The sequence below is a fragment of the Pelophylax lessonae genome (genome assembly GCF_965119305.1).
Source record: "Pelophylax lessonae genome assembly, chromosome: 5".
NCBI lineage: Eukaryota > Metazoa > Chordata > Amphibia > Anura > Ranidae > Pelophylax > Pelophylax lessonae.
In genome coordinates, this window is record NC_138772.1 from 426,273,175 (window position 1) to 426,291,853 (window position 18,679).

Here is an 18,679-nt window from a genome sequence, read left to right on the forward strand (position 1 = left end):
TCTATAGTCATATAGTCGGGCGGTGGTCGGCAAGTGGTTAATTGAGACACGTACACACTATAGCGGAATATGCTTTGTTCATATTTCATGTCTGAGGTTTACAACTACTTGAAGCAAAATTGTATTTACGTATTATTATGAAATGATAGATTAAATATTTAAATAAATCTATTTACTACTGTAAACTTTAAGCACAAGATGAGAGTTATCCCATTACTATCACATTGATTTTGATGTGCTGCAAAAAAGGCGATGGTCAGTCATTAGATATTTAAAGGATAACTGCGCTCTTAGTACTGTTTACCCCTACGCCAGGACAAATCTCTGTTTATTGCTAAGGAGATGTGATCCACTGTTCTGAGGCATAATACATGGTCCCTCCATCGGAATAAAAGAAAATGTTGTAGGCTGCATTCCCAGGAAGCTTTGCAACAATGGCTGTATGACTCCCAGCGGACCGCATATGAAGATCTGGCAGGAGCAAGAACAAGTGAGTATAACTGCTGTTGGTTGCCACGGCCTTAGATGTGATGTAAGAAGCCCCAAAGTGCTCCTGCCCTGGTTTCTACATTAAAGGGTATGAATGGAGGTGAAGAAGCATAGGAGCTGGGCCAGCCAAGACAGCAGTTAGAAACTCCAAGAAGTGGAAAAATTTAATCAAAACTCTACCAGGAAGCTCCATCAGATCCACGTCTGAAAATAGTTGAATATTCTTTACCTGACTTCATCCTCAGCACAACCCAAAGTCTTAGGCTTCGTTCACATATATGCGAATCGGATGTGTTTTGAGCCGCATTCGATTCCCATGACATGTGAACCAAACCAACTTTCAATGGAGGCGGCTCACATATCGCGATGCATTGCAATTTCAGTGCAAGCTCATTCCCTTCTATGGGAACGCATCTGAATCACACGTCCTCAGTTTTGACATTTTCCAATTGATTAACCTCCCTGGCGGTATGATTCTGTCAGGAATTCTGTTCCAAAAGCGGTACAATTCTTTTCATGGAAATTTGGCGTTATGTATTATAGGCCTACAATTCTTTGTAATTACTGACTTAAACCTGACCAAAACAAGAGTCTAGTAGACATCCCAGATGTGATAAATTTGAAACACAAGTGAATTATAATCGAATCAATAATATTATTTTATTATTTAATATATAATATATATAATAAAATTATATTATTGATTAGATTATAATTCATGCGTTATATATTATATATATATATATATGTGTGTATATATATATATATGTGTGTGTATATATATATATATATATATGTGTGTGTATATAGATATATATATATATATGTGTGTGTGTGTATATATATATATATATATATGTGTGTGTATATAGGTATATATATATATATATATGTATATATATATATATATATATATATATATATATGCATATATATAATATAAAATGTGTTATGTGTTTTGTGCAACGTTTTTTTTTTTTTTTTTTTGAATTTCCCTCCCTAGTTCCGCTCCCATGCAGCATTGCTGCTGCAGGGAACGGAACTAGGAAGTCCTCCTACCGACAGACGAGCGGCGGAGATCTCGGCTGGCGGTCACAGCAATGAGAGCTCATCGCTGTATCGCCAGGATAAGGTAAGAGACGCTCCGCTGCGCTGTCTGCATAGCTCTGCCATTCACCCTGAGCGTGACTCGGGGATACCGCTAATAGCAGAAAATTCCTACCCCGAGTCACGCTCGGGGATACCGCTAGCGAGGTTAAAAAATAAGCATGCCCTCCCCCCCCTCCCCAATTCATACCAGGCCCTGTTGGGTCTGGTGTGGATGTTGAGGGGAACCCCACCCCAACATTTTTTTAAAAATTGCTTGGGGTTCCCCATTAAAATCAACTCCAGACATAAGGATCCCCCAGGTTTTTTTATTACTTTACTTTTCATTGCCGGCAATTCTTTGATTTACATTCAGCTGTCAGCGAGGTAGTGGGAACAGCTGATGAGTCATCGGTTGTTAAGGACACGGTGGCCGACTTCCCGCCTTACTCCTTAACAACCAGCTATTGTTAAAGACGCCAGTGGCCATCCCCTTTGAAAATTTGCATCTGAACCGTATGTGAAAATCGCAGCCAAACCACTGAACAGCTGCTTTGGATCTTCGCAGTGAAAATGGATGGGGAATTCGCACCAGACATGTGTGAACCTAGCATCAGGGCTTTTTGAATTATGTACACAAGAGAGGCTTTAACAGGTAAATAACATGACTAAAATACATTAAATGTATATATGTTAGATAATACTGTGGGAAGACTGTTGTTGTTGCTGTATAGCATTGCAGGTTTCAGTCATGTGAGGAACATGTGACCTCAAGATCATGGGTAGGGTGTAGAGCGGATGATGATATGCATGATGGGATCAGTATTCATGAACAGAGATTACTATTGTGGGACCTGGTTATAATAATTAAAAAAAAACAAAGTGATGTAAGCCAAATGGCAGAATACGCAAGTATAAAATTAAGGATTTTCTGTATCACTGTGAAGTATTTAAATTATTTGCTGAATTGAATATCATGCTTTCTTTTTAGTGACAAAATACAAAATTCAGGTTATAACAGGAGACCTGTGGAATGCAGGAACAGAAGCCAATATCTACATGTGTCTCAATGGACAATATGGTGACACAGGATCAAGGCAATTGATTAGATCAAATAAGCCAACTCCATTCCTTAAAGGACAAGTAAGTAATTGAGATTTGTTTCCATGGTTCAGATCTACCAAGCTATGACACACACAGATGCTAAATTATTTTATTCTTCCACATGTGCCTGACTCATAGCAAAAAAAGATGTTTTGCAACCCAAAGCAAGGGAGATTATTCTCACCCCCATATAGTCTTATATACATTAAGCACAGTGTTCTTTTCTCCACAGCAATAATGTCAAAGTAGCTGCCATGCACTAATAAAGTGTGACTACAGTCAAAACTTTTTTCATGTTGGATAGAGTAAGGGAGGGTTATAATCTCTGTCAGTTCTTTTTTGCCACCTGTGTCCTACAGGGAAGATTGCCCTTCACTTCCTTTGGCAAAGTCAGAACAGGAAGTGAAAATAAATCTTTCTAAAATTAGGGAATCAGTGGGTGTCACCAGGGTGACCAGATCTAGTGTCTGAACTGGAAGATGAACCCTTTATTACTTTGTTGATGTCATCCCAAAATGGGGGATTTTCTTTTATCACTTCCGATGATAATGTTAAACAGGGCAAATAGAGATGGGAATCTCCCTAACAGAGGCACAGACAGCAAAAAAAAAAAATAAAATAAATAAAAATAGATGTTCTAATCCATCTCTACTCTATACAAAACTAAACAAAAAGTTTTGCCATTAGTTATACTTTAAAGAGGAAGTAAACCCTCCTCAAAAAAATGAAAAAAGAAAACAAAACCCTGTAAGACAAAGGCATAATGAGCTAGTGTGCATTGCTTACTAGCTCATTATGAAATACTTACCTTAGAACGAAGCCCCTGCAGTGCCGCCCACTCAGCGACAGGATGGCCGACATGTTCGGCCGTCCTGGTTCGCATCCTCCAGCCATCTGATTGGCCGGAGGAGCAATTACGTCACTCCCGTGCATGCGCGCGGGAGCCGCTGTTCACGGCACAGGGCTCTGAAGGAATGGCATGGGAGGCCGTTCCTTCAGAGCGCATGCGCCAATGATGTCATCGGCTGCATTAAAAGTAAATATCTCCTAAACGATGCAAGTTTAGGAGATATTTACAGTAGCTATAGGTAAGCCATATTAAAGGCTTACCTATAGGTACAAGTTCAAAGAGAGGGTTTACAAACTCTTTAAGGACTAGAGTCGGGTATTTCATACAATGCGGACCCTCTAGTTAGCTATTTACAACATCCTTATTTCAGAATTCAAAGTCTTCATGCACTAGAATGTCATAACTACATGGATTAGCTGTCTCCATTTACAGTGATGGCTCCTAAATCAGTGCAGCCCCTGAAATGAAAGTTAAAGATAATATACAAGGTATCTTACTTTAGCACCCCTGCTTTCTGTTTGCCTCTCCTTCCCTTCAAAAAAAGTCTCCTGTTTTTGTATACTCAAAGTATTGCTTAGGAATTGGTGGAGGAGGGAAGTATGATGACCTTAGCGGTTCAGGGAAGACGTGGTTTTAGGGTACACATAAGGATTAAAAAAGGTATGTGCAGGAACCTCTTTAAAGCGGTTGTAAACCCTAGAAAAAAAAAAAAAAGACCTGCAAGACAAAGGCATAATGGGCTAGTATGCATCGCATACTAGCCCATTATGTGTAACTTACCTTAGAACGAAGCCCCGACACGGACCCCCGGACATCGCTGCGGGCGCTGCCATGATCCCTCGCCGTCTCTTCCGGGTTCGGCGGCTCCGGCGCGGTGATTGGCCGGAAGAGACAGCTCCGGCGCGATGATTGGCCGGAGCCGCGATGACGTCACTCCCGCGCATGCGCGCGGGAGTGATTTTCCGGCAAGCTCCCGGCAAATTAATTGAAGGTCCCCCCGGACCTTCAGAGCGCATGCGCCGCTCGTGAGAGCAGCTGCATGCACTGTAAATATCTCCTAAACCATGCCGGTTTAGGAGATATTATTTGTACCTACAGGTAAGCCTTATTATAGGCTTACCTGTAGGTAAAAGTGTCAAAAAGCGGGATACTACCGCTTTAATTTTAGTGTTAAATAGTATTTAAAGCACAGGTTATAATTTTGTGATACATTGTAAACTTGCAGACTGTGCTGCCCCAACATAGTTTAGTTATCTCTGCCAAGGACTGTCCCAAGTCTGGCTGCAAAAAGAGGAGGGTTGTCATTTTGCTCTAGTGACCAGAACTGGGAAACCAGGGAAACCAGGCAATAAATCGGATGCACCAGCACCAGGGACCCAGGTTGCTGGTTAGAAGTGGGCTACTTACCAAACACGATGATTTATTACAATAAAACTATAAAAAGTCTTACTTGACATGTTAGCCATACAGTATCTCACAAAAGTGAGTACACCCCTCAAATTTTTGTAAATATTTTATTATATTTTTTCATGTGACAACACTGAAGAAATGACACTTTGTTACAATGTAAAGTAGTGAGTGTACAGCTTGTATAACAGTGTAAATTTGCTGTCCCCTCAAAATAACTCAACACACAGCCATTAATGTCTAAACCGCTGGCAACAAAAGTGAGTACACCCCTAAGTAAAAATGTCCAAATTGGGCCCTAAGTGTCAATATTCTGTGTGGCCACCATTATTTTCCAGCACTGCCTTAACCCTCTTGGGCATGGAGTTCACCAGAGCTTCTCAGGTTGCTACTTGAGTCCTCTTCCACTCCTCCATGACGGCATTACGAAGCTGGTGGAGGTTAGAGACCTTGTGCTCCTCCATCTTCCATTTGAGCATGCCCCACAAATGCTCAGTAGGGTTTAGGTCTGGAGACATGCTTGGCCACTCCATCACATTTACCCTCAGCTTCTTTAGCAAGGCAGTGGTCATCTTGGAGGTGTTTTTGGGGTCGTTATCTTGTTGGAATACTGCCCTGCAGCCCAGTCCCAGAAGGAAGGGGATCATGCTCTGCTTCAGTATGTCACAGTACATGTTGGCATTCATGGTTCCCTCAATGAACTGTTGCTCCCCAGACCATGACACTCCCACCACCATGCTCGACTGTAGGCAAGACACACTTGTCTTTGTACTCCTCACCCGGTTGCTGCCACACACACTTGACACCATCTGAACCACATAAGTTTATCTTGGTCTCATCAGACCACAGGACATGGTTCCAGTAATCCATGTCTCTAGCCTGCTTGTCTTCAGCAAACTGTTTGTGGGCTTTCTTGTACATCAACTTTAGAAGTGGCTTCCTTCTGGGATGACAGCTATGCAGACCAATTTAATGCAGTGTGCGGCGTATGGTCTGAGCACTGACAGGCTGACCCCCCCCACCCCTTCAATCTCTGCAGCAATGCTGGCAGCACTCATACGTCTATTTCCCAAAGACAACCTCTGGATAGGACGCTGAGCACGCGCACTCAATTTCTTTGGTCGACCATGGTGAGGCCTTTTCTGAGTGAAACCTGTCCTGGTAAACCGCTGTATGGTCTTGGTCACCATGCTGCAGCTCAGTTTCAGGGTATTGGCAAACATCTTATAGCCTAGGCCTTCTTTATGTAGAGCAACAATTCTTTTTTTCAGATCCTCAGAGAGTTCTTTGCCATGAGGTGAGATTCCAGTGACAAGTATGAGAGAGTGAGAGAAATAACACCAAATTTAACACACCTGTTCCCAATTCACACCTGAGACCTTGTAACACTAACGAGTCACATGACACTGGGGAGGAAAAATGGCTAATTGGGCCCAATTTGGACATTTTTACTTAGGGGTGTACTCACTTTTGTTGCCAGTGGTTTAGACATTAAAGGCTGTGTGTTGTTATTTTTATGGGACAGCAAATATATATTGTTGTACAAGCTTTACGCTCACTACTTTAAATTGTAGCAAAGTGTCATTTCTTCAGTGTTGTCATATGAAAAGATATAATAAAATATTTACAAAAATGTGAGGGGTTTTATGTCTAAAAAGGGGTAAACGATTGGCCTACTCTACAAGCAGTTCCAGTCTAGGTGCACAGCACTAGAGTAAGTGAACTGTAAATAAACAATACATTATCCCACCACCAAATTGCTAAACTGTGACACCAATAATAATAGCCAAGCTGGATCGCTTTGGCAGTCAGTTTTTCACTTTATATACAGAAATGTGTTTCTGATAGACAACAATGCAAAGTGTGAGTGGATAACTGTGTGGGGTATGCTATCTATGCAGAACTCCGTACCTGACCAATCCAATTCACACATACTACTCTTATCATATTATGTATAATTTGTATGCATGCAAGTGTCTAGAAACATTTTTAATTACTTACAGACTATTGTTTAGACAAATGCAGCAGTAAGTCCTCTATTAAACTTTTGACTACAGTCATTTGAATTTGGTTCCCCTGGCTTCCAGGATTAAGATTAAGATCCTATTGACAAAATTGTGCTGCGGTTGGAATGATGAAGTCTGGCAATTATGTGACTTCATTATAAATAATTGATTACAGTAGTATAACTAAATTGCTTTTATTGTAATTAAATTAAAAAGTCATTCCTATAATCCAAGTGAATGTCAAAACATTTACAGTACATTTTAAAATAAAATCACCAGTTATACAAACTGTATTAAAGTGATTGTAAAGGCTGAAGGTAATAAACCTTCAGTGTGCAGCTCCCACCTCAGCTCCCCCTAATGCCCTGGGCTCTCCCTCCTGATTCCACAAAAAAGAAAGAACGGGCGCACCGACCTAGTGCATTATCCTAAAAAATCTTAGAATGTTGAAAAAGGTAAGTATTATACTCACAATGTTACAATTGTATGAAAGCTCATCACATAGTGGAATATCAAGAGTCCTTGCAAAGTATGAATGTGACATTTAGTCCATAGTCCATCAATCAACAAACAAGGAGATGAAAATCAAATTGACTGATGCGTTTTGAGGATGATCCTCTTCTTCAGTGCCAAGAAGACCACTGTTCCCACTCCACTTATAAAGCAAATGACATAATATGTGTCCAACAATGGGCGTTTCTCCGACACCCCTTAGGGGCAGGATTTGCTCTTTCGTTTGTCATCTATGATCAAATCATAATTTCTGTCAACATTTGCATCTTATGCTTATACCAAGGTGTACGGATAAGCTTACAGACATATAGTTATAAAATAAAAATAATGACAATAAAGATAAAAATAAAAATGAAAACTCAATGCTTCCATACAAGTTCATGTGTGTACAATGTGCAGTATAATATAATATCCAAGCCATATGCACACAATATGCCGGGCTAAAAGGCATGTAAGAAGCCACGTGATGCGGAAGTGGCGTAACGCGTAGGGACGCTAGACCAGAAGTGACGCACACACGCGGAAGTGAGGACCGCGATCCCACTCGGAATACTTACCTTGCGCAATATTTTCTTGGCAAATGTGAGTTTGTAACTTGATGATAATAAAAGCACCTTTATTTTGTGACAATACTTGCACTATCTCGAGCCTCTTTAATTTGAGATCCGCTGGGGACCGCTGGGGACCTGGAGAGGGATAGGGAGCCGAGCCACCCTTAGCAGCCCACACAACAGGCCCTATTGGGAAGGAGAGCAGGAGTGTAGAGGAGCCCCCTGGATATTTGTTAAGGCCTATATTCTTAGACCTTGAGGTGAGCGGCTAGCACACATAGAGGGGTTTAGGAGAAGCACCCCACCACCTTAAGCACGGTGTTAGGTGAAGGAGCATCGCCTTTGAAATTTTCCCACCTGGATACACAATTCTTGGACTTTTTACTCATATCTCCTTAATTGTTTGGAGCACAGAGGACACTTTAGTTATTTAGTATATTTATTTATGCACCAGTGTATGCACCCAGCACTTTACCTGTCACCAATTGAATCTTAGGCACTTTAAGCGGTGTTGCATATCTTTATTTATTTATATATATTTCTTCACTTTTATGTAGATTTTTTAGAGTATTTGTATTTTTAGCACCTTGATTGATTTATTAATGTGATATACTGTTTGCACATATGTGATTGAAGGACGGACATTTTTTACACTTTATTTATTATTCAACCGCTTGAACACGTATTTAATTTTACCCTATTCACAGTTTTACACACTTTTAACTTGAGTATATTTATAATAGATTTATTAGTAACATCCCAGAAGCGCAGTATCCCCTACCCTTGATTTTAGTTTGACACTGCATGGTTACCAGTTTCGGTACTTGCAGCATCTGGGATAAGCCCCTTTGGTCTTTGAGCAGTATCTTCAGACAGCACAGGACTCACCACACACATCTCCTAAAAGGCATGTATGTTTTTGTACTTTTCATGTACTGCGTAAAGTACTTCCAGAATTACAACCTCGCTGTGTGCTCACTAGCCACAGATAGGCTCTTCCAGCCATTGTAAACTAACTCTGCGGGCCAACTTAGTCAGTTACATGATGCGCCCCATGACCTGTTACGTGACATGCTCCAATGTGGAACACGTTACGGCCGTACCAACACTGGGAAACCTCTAGTGGTCGGAGGTGGGAGTGACTATTGCGCTACCACTATCGCTATCTGTGACAATACACAACACAACCCAGCTTACTTAATGTGTTAAATTGGCTATGGGATCAAGCCTCCACCCAGGTGCATAACCACGTTTAAGAGTTTTTTTCTCTTAAAAGCCTAACAGTATGGTCCTCTAGAGATGAAAGCAGCACCAGACAGCAATAGCAACACCACCAATACCAGCAAACTGAACACATGGAATCCATACATGTACATAATAAAACATATATATATATATATATATATATATATATATATATATATATACACACATAAGTCCAGATCACTGGCATCAGCAGCACCACCCAACAATGCTTTCACCTCCAGGGAGCCGCGCCAACCGGCCTCCAATGATGAACAAAGATATATAAATGTGAGGCACACATAACAAGTCAGTACAAAAAAAAATCAATATTTAAAATGAAATTAAAATTATTCATAGTAAAAAATGATTATTATGGAGTTCATATTCTAAAAGGTTCTCTATCTAGAAGGGGTATGGTTGCAGTGTTCTTAAAGAACTTTTGACACTCTCACCAGGCAACACCTTGTTTCAATACACACAGTATTGTAACGTGTTGCTAATTTTTTTTTTTTAGGGCCATCAAATTAATCGCAAAATTATGTTCTAGGTCCTTTACTAGTGGGGACTGGTTTTATTATCATTAGCATGCCAACTGACATTAATCAGATGTTTTTATATTAACCACTTCTGGACCGCCCACTGTAAATATACGTTGGTATTTTGACGTTAAATACCAGGGTTATGGCAGCAGATAGCTGCCATAAACCTGGTATTTTTTTAAACAGCAGGGTGGTCCCAGCGGCAGATTTGCCGCAGGATCACCCTTATGGGCAGTGGGAGAGGTGCCCCCCCCCCGCCGCTTCCCGATCGTTTGCCGTCGGTAGAGGGGAAAACAATCTGGTCCTCTCTCTTCTTAGGCAGGAAGTGGAGTGAGGGCAAGATGGCCCCCAGTCGACTCTATGGCCTTGGAGGACCGGAGCAACATCATACATTGCTTCCTCCCAACGGCCTTAAAGGGCCCATTTTTTTTCCATCATGAAGTCTTTTTAATTAAAACAAAGGTGACCAGCGCTATGGATTAATAAGGTGAATGCAGAAACAGACGGTGTGAGCTGCCAACAACCAAACCCAACAAGTTGGGTTGGAAATAAAATAGTGCAAGTGGGGTTGTGAACGGCGCTACCGTTTTTCAAGAAATAGCAATACTATATTTGCTTAGCGTGAATGGTGATACCACTTAATGTGTGCCGTGAATAAATAGATAAATAAATTTTAAAGTGCAATCTTATAAAATGCTGTATAAAAATATTGTGTAAAAATCAATAAAAATAGATTATATAAATGCCTTGTATCTTAAATTATTGGTGATAAAGTGCATAAGTGCTAGTGCAAAGAAAGGAGAGACACAAGGCTGAAATAAATTAGTGAATTTTATTTAAAAAAAGACCAGGTGGAACATATATCTATCCTCACTATGAACCAAAGGTGATGGTGTTTAGTGAAGAGAAAAGAAGTAAAAGCTGCTGTGAGCAAACGAAAAAAATGTATACTGAAATTAATAGGTGTAAGATGAATAGGATAAATGAATTAATGTGATGAATTTGGGTTGCAACAACCTGCGTGACCGCTAGGTGTCGCACCCTGCTATATGACCTGATATCAGTTGCAGGAGGGTACCGTATATCTGGGTTCCGCTGTCCCCTCTGACTTCCTGGTGGGTCTGCGTGATTCCTCAGAAAGAAGAAAGGAGACCCCTAGGTATCATATCCCAACAACATGAAAAAAAAGGTGTAGAGACTCACAGGGAGATTCGAGGCTGTCCGCGATCAGTGTAGTGTGGCCGGGAAGCTTCCGCGTTCCACGGCTCTGGCTCCGGGTGCCGGAAATGACGTTAGACGTCGCTGACTCCGCCCTACCGGTTTCGTCACAAGACGTCTACTAGGAGCGGCGTCAACAACCTGGCTTCCCGGCTGTTAAATAGCGTTCCATCACCTAGCAACAACACGGCCTCCCCCGCCGCCATATTGGTGCTGACAAATGAGGCCGGACGGGGGCCATCTTTTGCCCCCATGCAATGCCTGCCTATTTGTCATTTAGGAGTGTTTACGCTATTCACTCATCATTTCGTAGACAGCCTGTATGGATCACGATATTCAACAAATAAAAAGCAGTGTTTAAACTTTATTGGTGATATATAAAATAGGTTAAAAATTCCTCAAAAAATTCCTTTGTTATATAAAAATCTAATTTATGAAAAAAATCTAATTTATGAAAAAAAAAAAAAACCACGGTAGGTACTGGTTATGGAGAGCTTATAGTTTATTTGTGTGAATATATTAAAAATTACAGAATTTGGTTAAAAAATTAAAAAAATTTTTTAAAAAAATTTTTTGTTAAAAAATACCGGATACTTTACTTGTAAAAGGAAAAAAAGGAAAAAAGGAAAAAAAGGAAAAAGAAGGGGGTTCCCATTTTGTTGTAGGGAATAGATTGCAACAAGAGAAACAACAGCCCCTGAGCAATTAGGTTGCTTCGTCCCAAATCTTATTCCCTATTCTCAACTGATGTTGGATGAGAAGGTTTGGGAAAAAATATGTGAAAAACATTTCGATGGGTATAACATAGATGAATATTTATCACACCGATATAAAATTCTGAAAAAAACACCAGAAAATAAAAATAAAAAATTTTTTCAATCGACCAATTAATTATTTACATTTTTATTTTCTGGTGTTTTTTAATTATTTACATTTTTATTTTCAATTATTTACATTTTTATTTTCTGGTGTTTTTTAACTAAAAGATATAAAATTCTGAAACTAACTAGTCTTTCCATTGATATGCTTCAAACCACATTCAAAAAAACCCTTCCTGCACCAAAAAATCCGGTGCTACAACAAGGCCTATTTAAAATATCATCGTCCTAGCTACTCTAAGGTAAATTTAATTAACCCATGTGCAGATATTAAAATATCAATAATATTTTATTTATTAATAATCCCTGCCTATAAATTTCACCTTTTTAGATAATTTATAATAAGCCTTCTCATCCACATCCTTTCCTTATTTTGACACATATAGCCAATCTAACTGGCTAATACTCGGAAAAGTAACTTCCAGATATAGTGAACCCTTTGGTTCCCCAAAGTTTTTTTCTCCATTCAAAAGTTATTGGGTACATGGATAATGTGGGAGTGCGTCACATTTGTATGTAATCCACATACGCTACCTTCCACAGAATTTTATATCGGTGTGATAAATATTCATCTATGTTATACCCATCGAAATGTTTTTCACATATTTTTTCCCAAACCTTCTCATCCAACATCAGTTGAGAATAGGGAATAAGATTTGGGACGAAGCAACCTAATTGCTCAGGGGCTGTTGTTTCTCTTGTTGCAATCTATTCCCTACAACAAAATGGGAACCCCCTTCTTTTTCCTTTTTTTCCTTTTTTCCTTTTTTTCCTTTTACAAGTAAAGTATCCGGTATTTTTTAACAAAAAATTTTTTTAAAAAATTTTTTTAATTTTTTAACCAAATTCTGTAATTTTTAATATATTCACACAAATAAACTATAAGCTCTCCATAACCAGTACCTACCGTGGTTTTTTTTTTTTTTCATAAATTAGATTTTTTTCATAAATTAGATTTTTATATAACAAAGGAATTTTTTGAGGAATTTTTAACCTATTTTATATATCACCAATAAAGTTTAAACACTGCTTTTTATTTGTTGAATATCGTGATCCATACAGGCTGTCTACGAAATGATGAGTGAATAGCGTAAACACTCCTAAATGACAAATAGGCAGGCATTGCATGGGGGCAAAAGATGGCCCCCGTCCGGCCTCATTTGTCAGCACCAATATGGCGGCGGGGGAGGCCGTGTTGTTGCTAGGTGATGGAACGCTATTTAACAGCCGGGAAGCCAGGTTGTTGACGCCGCTCCTAGTAGACGTCTTGTGACGAAACCGGTAGGGCGGAGTCAGCGACGTCTAACGTCATTTCCGGCACCCGGAGCCAGAGCCGTGGAACGCGGAAGCTTCCCGGCCACACTACACTGATCGCGGACAGCCTCGAATCTCCCTGTGAGTCTCTACACCTTTTTTTTCATGTTGTTGGGATATGATACCTAGGGGTCTCCTTTCTTCTTTCTGAGGAATCACGCAGACCCACCAGGAAGTCAGAGGGGACAGCGGAACCCAGATATACGGTACCCTCCTGCAACTGATATCAGGTCATATAGCAGGGTGCGACACCTAGCGGTCACGCAGGTTGTTGCAACCCAAATTCATCACATTAATTCATTTATCCTATTCATCTTACACCTATTAATTTCAGTATACATTTTTTTCGTTTGCTCACAGCAGCTTTTACTTCTTTTCTCTTCACTAAACACCATCACCTTTGGTTCATAGTGAGGATAGATATATGTTCCACCTGGTCTTTTTTTAAATAAAATTCACTAATTTATTTCAGCCTTGTGTCTCTCCTTTCTTTGCACTAGCACTTATGCACTTTATCACCAATAATTTAAGATACAAGGCATTTATATAATCTATTTTTATTGATTTTTACACAATATTTTTATACAGCATTTTATAAGATTGCACTTTAAAATTTATTTATCTATTTATTCACGGCACACATTAAGTGGTATCACCATTCACGCTAAGCAAATATAGTATTGCTATTTCTTGAAAAACGGTAGCGCCGTTCACAACCCCACTTGCACTATTTTATGAAGTCTTTTTGACCCCAGATCTCAGATTAAAGAGGTCCCGTTGTGCTTTTTTCTATTACAAGGGATGTTTACATTCCTTGTAATAGGAATAAAAGTGATAAAAAATGTATTTTTAAAGGAATAGTGTAAAAATAAAAAACAAAAGATAATATAAATAGGAAAAAAACTAAAAATGTAAGTGCCCCGTCCCTGTTAGCTTGCGCGCAGAAGCGTAAGCATACGCAAGTCACGCTCACATATATAAACAGTTTTCAAACCACACATGTGAGGTATCAGCGCGGTCGATAGAGTGAGAGAAGTAATTCTAGCCCTAGACCTCCCCCATAAGTCTCAACTGGTAACCTGTAGAAATTTTTAAAGTGTCGCCTGTGGACATTTATAAGTACCAATGTTTATCGCCATTCCATGAGCACGCACAATTTTGAAGCATTACATGTTGGTTATCTTTTTACTCGGCGTAACATTATCTTTCACATTATAGAAAATATAAGAGCTAACTTTACTGTTTTCTTATTTTTTAATTAAAAAAAGTGTATTTTTTCCAAAAATATTGCGTTTGTAAGACCGCTGCGCAAATAAAAAAAAAAATATTGTAACGATCTCTATTTTATTCTCTAGGGTGTCTTCCAAAAAAAAAAAAAAAAATATATATAATGTTTGGGGGTTCTAAGTAATTTTCTATAAAAAAAAAAAACAGATTTTAACTTGTAAACAACAAGTGTCAGAAATAGGCTCGGTCCTTAAGTGGTTAAGGACATTTTAAGGACATTTTATCTGTCCATCTCTCTTTTTCGCATTCTATGCTTTTTACAACTAGCCATCAGTATTTCCTATTGTCAATCTCACGGAAACATTGATGGCATCAGCTGATAAAGGCTTATACAACCAATACCTATGATTATACAAGTCTATAACATAGTGTGACCAAAATTGGCCTCCCTCCAGGGCACCCAATAGCAAGGCCAGTAAATCAATATACTAACCCTTGGACCTCAAGGTCCTCATTCAATCCTCCAGAAGTAATTGATCCGAGGGTAAAAATCCAATATGTCTCTCTCCTGCACAGTTTCTGAAACCTTCTGCCAATATCAGGGTCCTTTTCTATTGCTTCAACCCCAAAGATCCTAATACTGGATAGATCACTATTATGGTTGTGCTTGAAGTGCAGAGGGACAGAATTACTCCTCTTCCCTTTAATATTCTCTTCCCCTTTGTCCTCTTTGTTGTTGGAGATGCTACACTTATGCTCTCCAAATCTGACTCTAAGGGGGCATATACAGGAGGCCACATGGACAAACTAAACCATAAATAACATATGATGTGCTACAGTTAATAAACTGTTTGATCTTATACCTGTGGCCATCCATACCTACAATGTTTGATTTTATTTTTTTGCTGCTCCAACATGGTTATCCACCTAGGTGGAGGCTTGATCCCATAGCCGTATAGGCCTATTTAACACATAAAGTAAGCCTGGTTGTGTTGTGTAATGTCACAGATAGAGATAGTGGTAGCGCAATGGTCACTCCCACCTCCGACCACTAGAGGTTTCCTAGTGTTGGTACGGCCATAGTGTGTTCCACATTTGAATGCGTCACGTGACAGGTCATGGGGCGCATCATGTGACTGACTAAGTTGGCCCGCAGTGTTACAATGGCTGGAGAAGGAAGAGCCTATCTGTGGCTAGTGAGCACACAGTGAGGTTGTAATTCTGGAAGGAACCACTGCACAGAGCAGGTAAGTGTGACATGTTTGTTATTTTTTTTTATAAAAATGTTTCTTTTACAGCCACTTTTAGAATTTACTTAATAAAACTTACTTTTTAATTGCTTTTGTTTAGACTGATACTTTCTTTATGGAAGCTGTTCATCTCGGTGAGTTACACACTGTCATCATAGGACATGATGGGCTTGAACCAGGTAAGAATCGGTTCAGTGGTAAATTCTATAGTGTCAGTTTTGTACAGCATAGTTGAAGTATAGTGGTAACATCTGTGAGTACATTTGTAATAAATAACTTGATTGTGGGCCAAGACACCAGTGACAGTTTGCTATGTAATGTGCAGCCAGGTGCTGGGTTACAGCGAGATGGAGATATTGCTCTTTATTCTTCTCTCCCTTTACTGAGATACTGATGGTCTGCTGCATCATCCTCCTCTGGCCATCAGGGGGAGAGGTAAAGCAAAACAAGACCATAGACTTCTATGCAGAGCGCTGAGAATCCTTGGAGTTGAGGTTTGAGATGGCAGCCATATAATGTCTACACTATAATGGTTACACAACAGATCCCAATAGGCTCTGTGCAGTGGGAGGAGTTTGAGAAGGGATTTTTATTAAACTGCCTACTGCCTGGGAACGTTCTTCCTCTTGGCACCGAGGAAATTAGAGAGAGAAAGCACCTCTGTCTGAATATTGGCCTGCCAGCTGAAGACCATACCAATGAAGATCCAAGCCTGGGAATGGAAGTGGGGACACCCAAAGGCAACGAAGCACTGCCCACATCACAGCACCTGCACCACTGCTGCAGGGAGACTGGAGCATCCACTTACCCTTTGTTTCCTAACGCTGATCACTTGAGGCTTTCAAGTGGAGAATAAGGGGGCCCCCCTTCTATAGCGAGAGGTCAGCACAGCATCCAGGGATTTGTGAGAGGACTATTAGCCCATTACTGATACTGCTAGCAGGGACTGAGCCACTCTGAGCAAGACACCAAGTGTACCCAATCCATGCTGCACCCATATTGCACTCCATGCTCTATACTGCACTCTGTGTGTACAGTAAAGTACTGTTTATGAGGAGTTACAAGAACAGAGCAAGGATTTCCCAACATAATGATCTGCCTGGAATGCAATGTAGGAGTAAAACTAATTTTTTTCCTGAAGGCGGACTAAGATCAACACAATAAAATTCTAATTATATGAGCAATGCCTTATCTTTGCTTGTAAATGCTAGTCTTCAGACTTTTAGTAAATGCTAGCTTCAGTTTCAGTGAACATTTACAAAGCATTTATCGATGACTTCTTAGATACCTCAGTATTAATATTGTACAGGATTTATAAGGCACCAATAGTTTGCGCAGCGCTTAAAAAAAGGCAGACATTACAGTTACAATACACTTGGTACAAAAGGAATCAGAGGGCCCTCGTTAGAGCTTAAAATCTAAGAGGGAGGGTCATCGAGTTTGGTTTAAAGGCCCTCAAAAAAGCACAAAGTCAATTACTAGTTGTTCCTTTGCAGCCTGAGTTTTGCAAGTACCTATCAAATCTTTCACAATATTCCTTTTTTATGACTATTTATGGGTATACGTCTGCTAAAGATGTGGCTGGACAAATAACCAGATGTTAAAACCTGTGAGGATAGAAATATGTGAGTCATTCTTGACTAGGTTAGAATGTGCAGGCTCTGGTATTGTCATCTTTTTCCTGGTTTCAATGCCAATGTTATAATGTAACAGAAATGAAAAAATGTAAGCACCACACCACTGCTAAGAGGTCCAGATACAACTTTATTCCAATAAAAGTCAGGTGAACAATCCAAAAAGTAGCCAACACATTTTGGGGGGGACCAAGAATGCCCCCTTCATTACGGCTGGATTGACAACAATGTGAATAGACTGGAAAAGAATTGGGCAATTCATATTACTTTTTCCTGTGTGATTGCAAGCACCGGTCTTGTCTGTAACTGGTTTAGCAGCAAAGCCAAGACCCAGAGTATTTACATCAACATCACTAGTACTTTAAGAGAGTAGTGAGACAACCCTGTGGGTTTAGTGCTTTTTTTCCACCTTACCCAATGCCTGATTTGTCACTGACCTGAAACAAACATGTAGCCAGTGGAATCTGGAATGTTTGACATTCCATTCTGCATCAGCATCTAGATCAGCATGGCTCCCTGGGTAATGACGTCATAACCAGGCTGACAGCTTGTTCAATTAAGATTTGACAATGTAACCCAGAAACTGATTGGTTTCAATGCAGAGCTACATCAGATTTTACATTCTTAAGTTTTAGTAAATAAACCCTACAGGGTCCATTTCAGATCTTCCCTGATGCTGGTCAGTCTTCAATGATGAAGAGATCAGGGCTATGGTGATATCCCTGACATCCTATACTCACAGCATATCCTCAATCTAAAAAGTTTATTAATGTTAGTCATCCTACAATCTGGAAGACTGATAGCTTCTGGGGGGGGGGGGAAGCTATCACTGTGGGGGGGGGGGGGCAGCAAAGGAGAGGAGATGGATACTGTTTTATTTTTACACCTCCAGACAGAGTTTAAAGAATGAGCCCAGATAAAGGAACTAAGAGTTAATTACAGCTGATCTAGAAAGTTTGTTCTCAGGGAAGTTTAGGAATCATTTGACCAGCTATATTTTGCATACAGCTATGTGAATGTCATTTTTATGCAGATTATTTAGATTCAAAATTGTTCAGTTCCTAATTTATTCAAGATGACTAAATCAGCTCTGCAGATGTTGTTTTAGAACAAATGAACTGATATTTCAATTGCAAGTGGTTCTTTGTGCCAAGAGTACTACTCTCTATAAAAGGTTTTAGAGGCTTTTCATAACACCTGCACACATTCCGAAAAATCAAGTTTGATTATTAATGGGCTTTTCATGGTCTGTACACATTATAATTATCCATATTTTATTATTACTAGGCAATGGTTGGTACCTGGAGAAAGTCAATGTTTACGATGAACTCAAAGACAAAGAATACTCCTTTTTATGCTACAGGTTTG

The 18,679-nt window shown here is 39.7% G+C and overlaps 1 protein-coding gene across 1 annotated transcript in view; it reads left to right on the top strand.

The window, feature by feature from the left end:
* Positions 1-18,679, top strand: part of LOC309556825 (lipoxygenase homology domain-containing protein 1-like) — a gene marked incomplete at its 5' end in the record, with an annotated part of 436,205 nt that overhangs the window by 68,572 nt on the left and 348,954 nt on the right. The window contains 3 exons of the mRNA XM_082259345.1: positions 2,567-2,718; positions 15,778-15,856; positions 18,599-18,674. Of these exons, the coding sequence (XP_082115471.1) occupies positions 2,567-2,718; positions 15,778-15,856; positions 18,599-18,674 (307 nt within the window). The remainder of the gene's footprint in view (positions 1-2,566; positions 2,719-15,777; positions 15,857-18,598; positions 18,675-18,679) is intronic.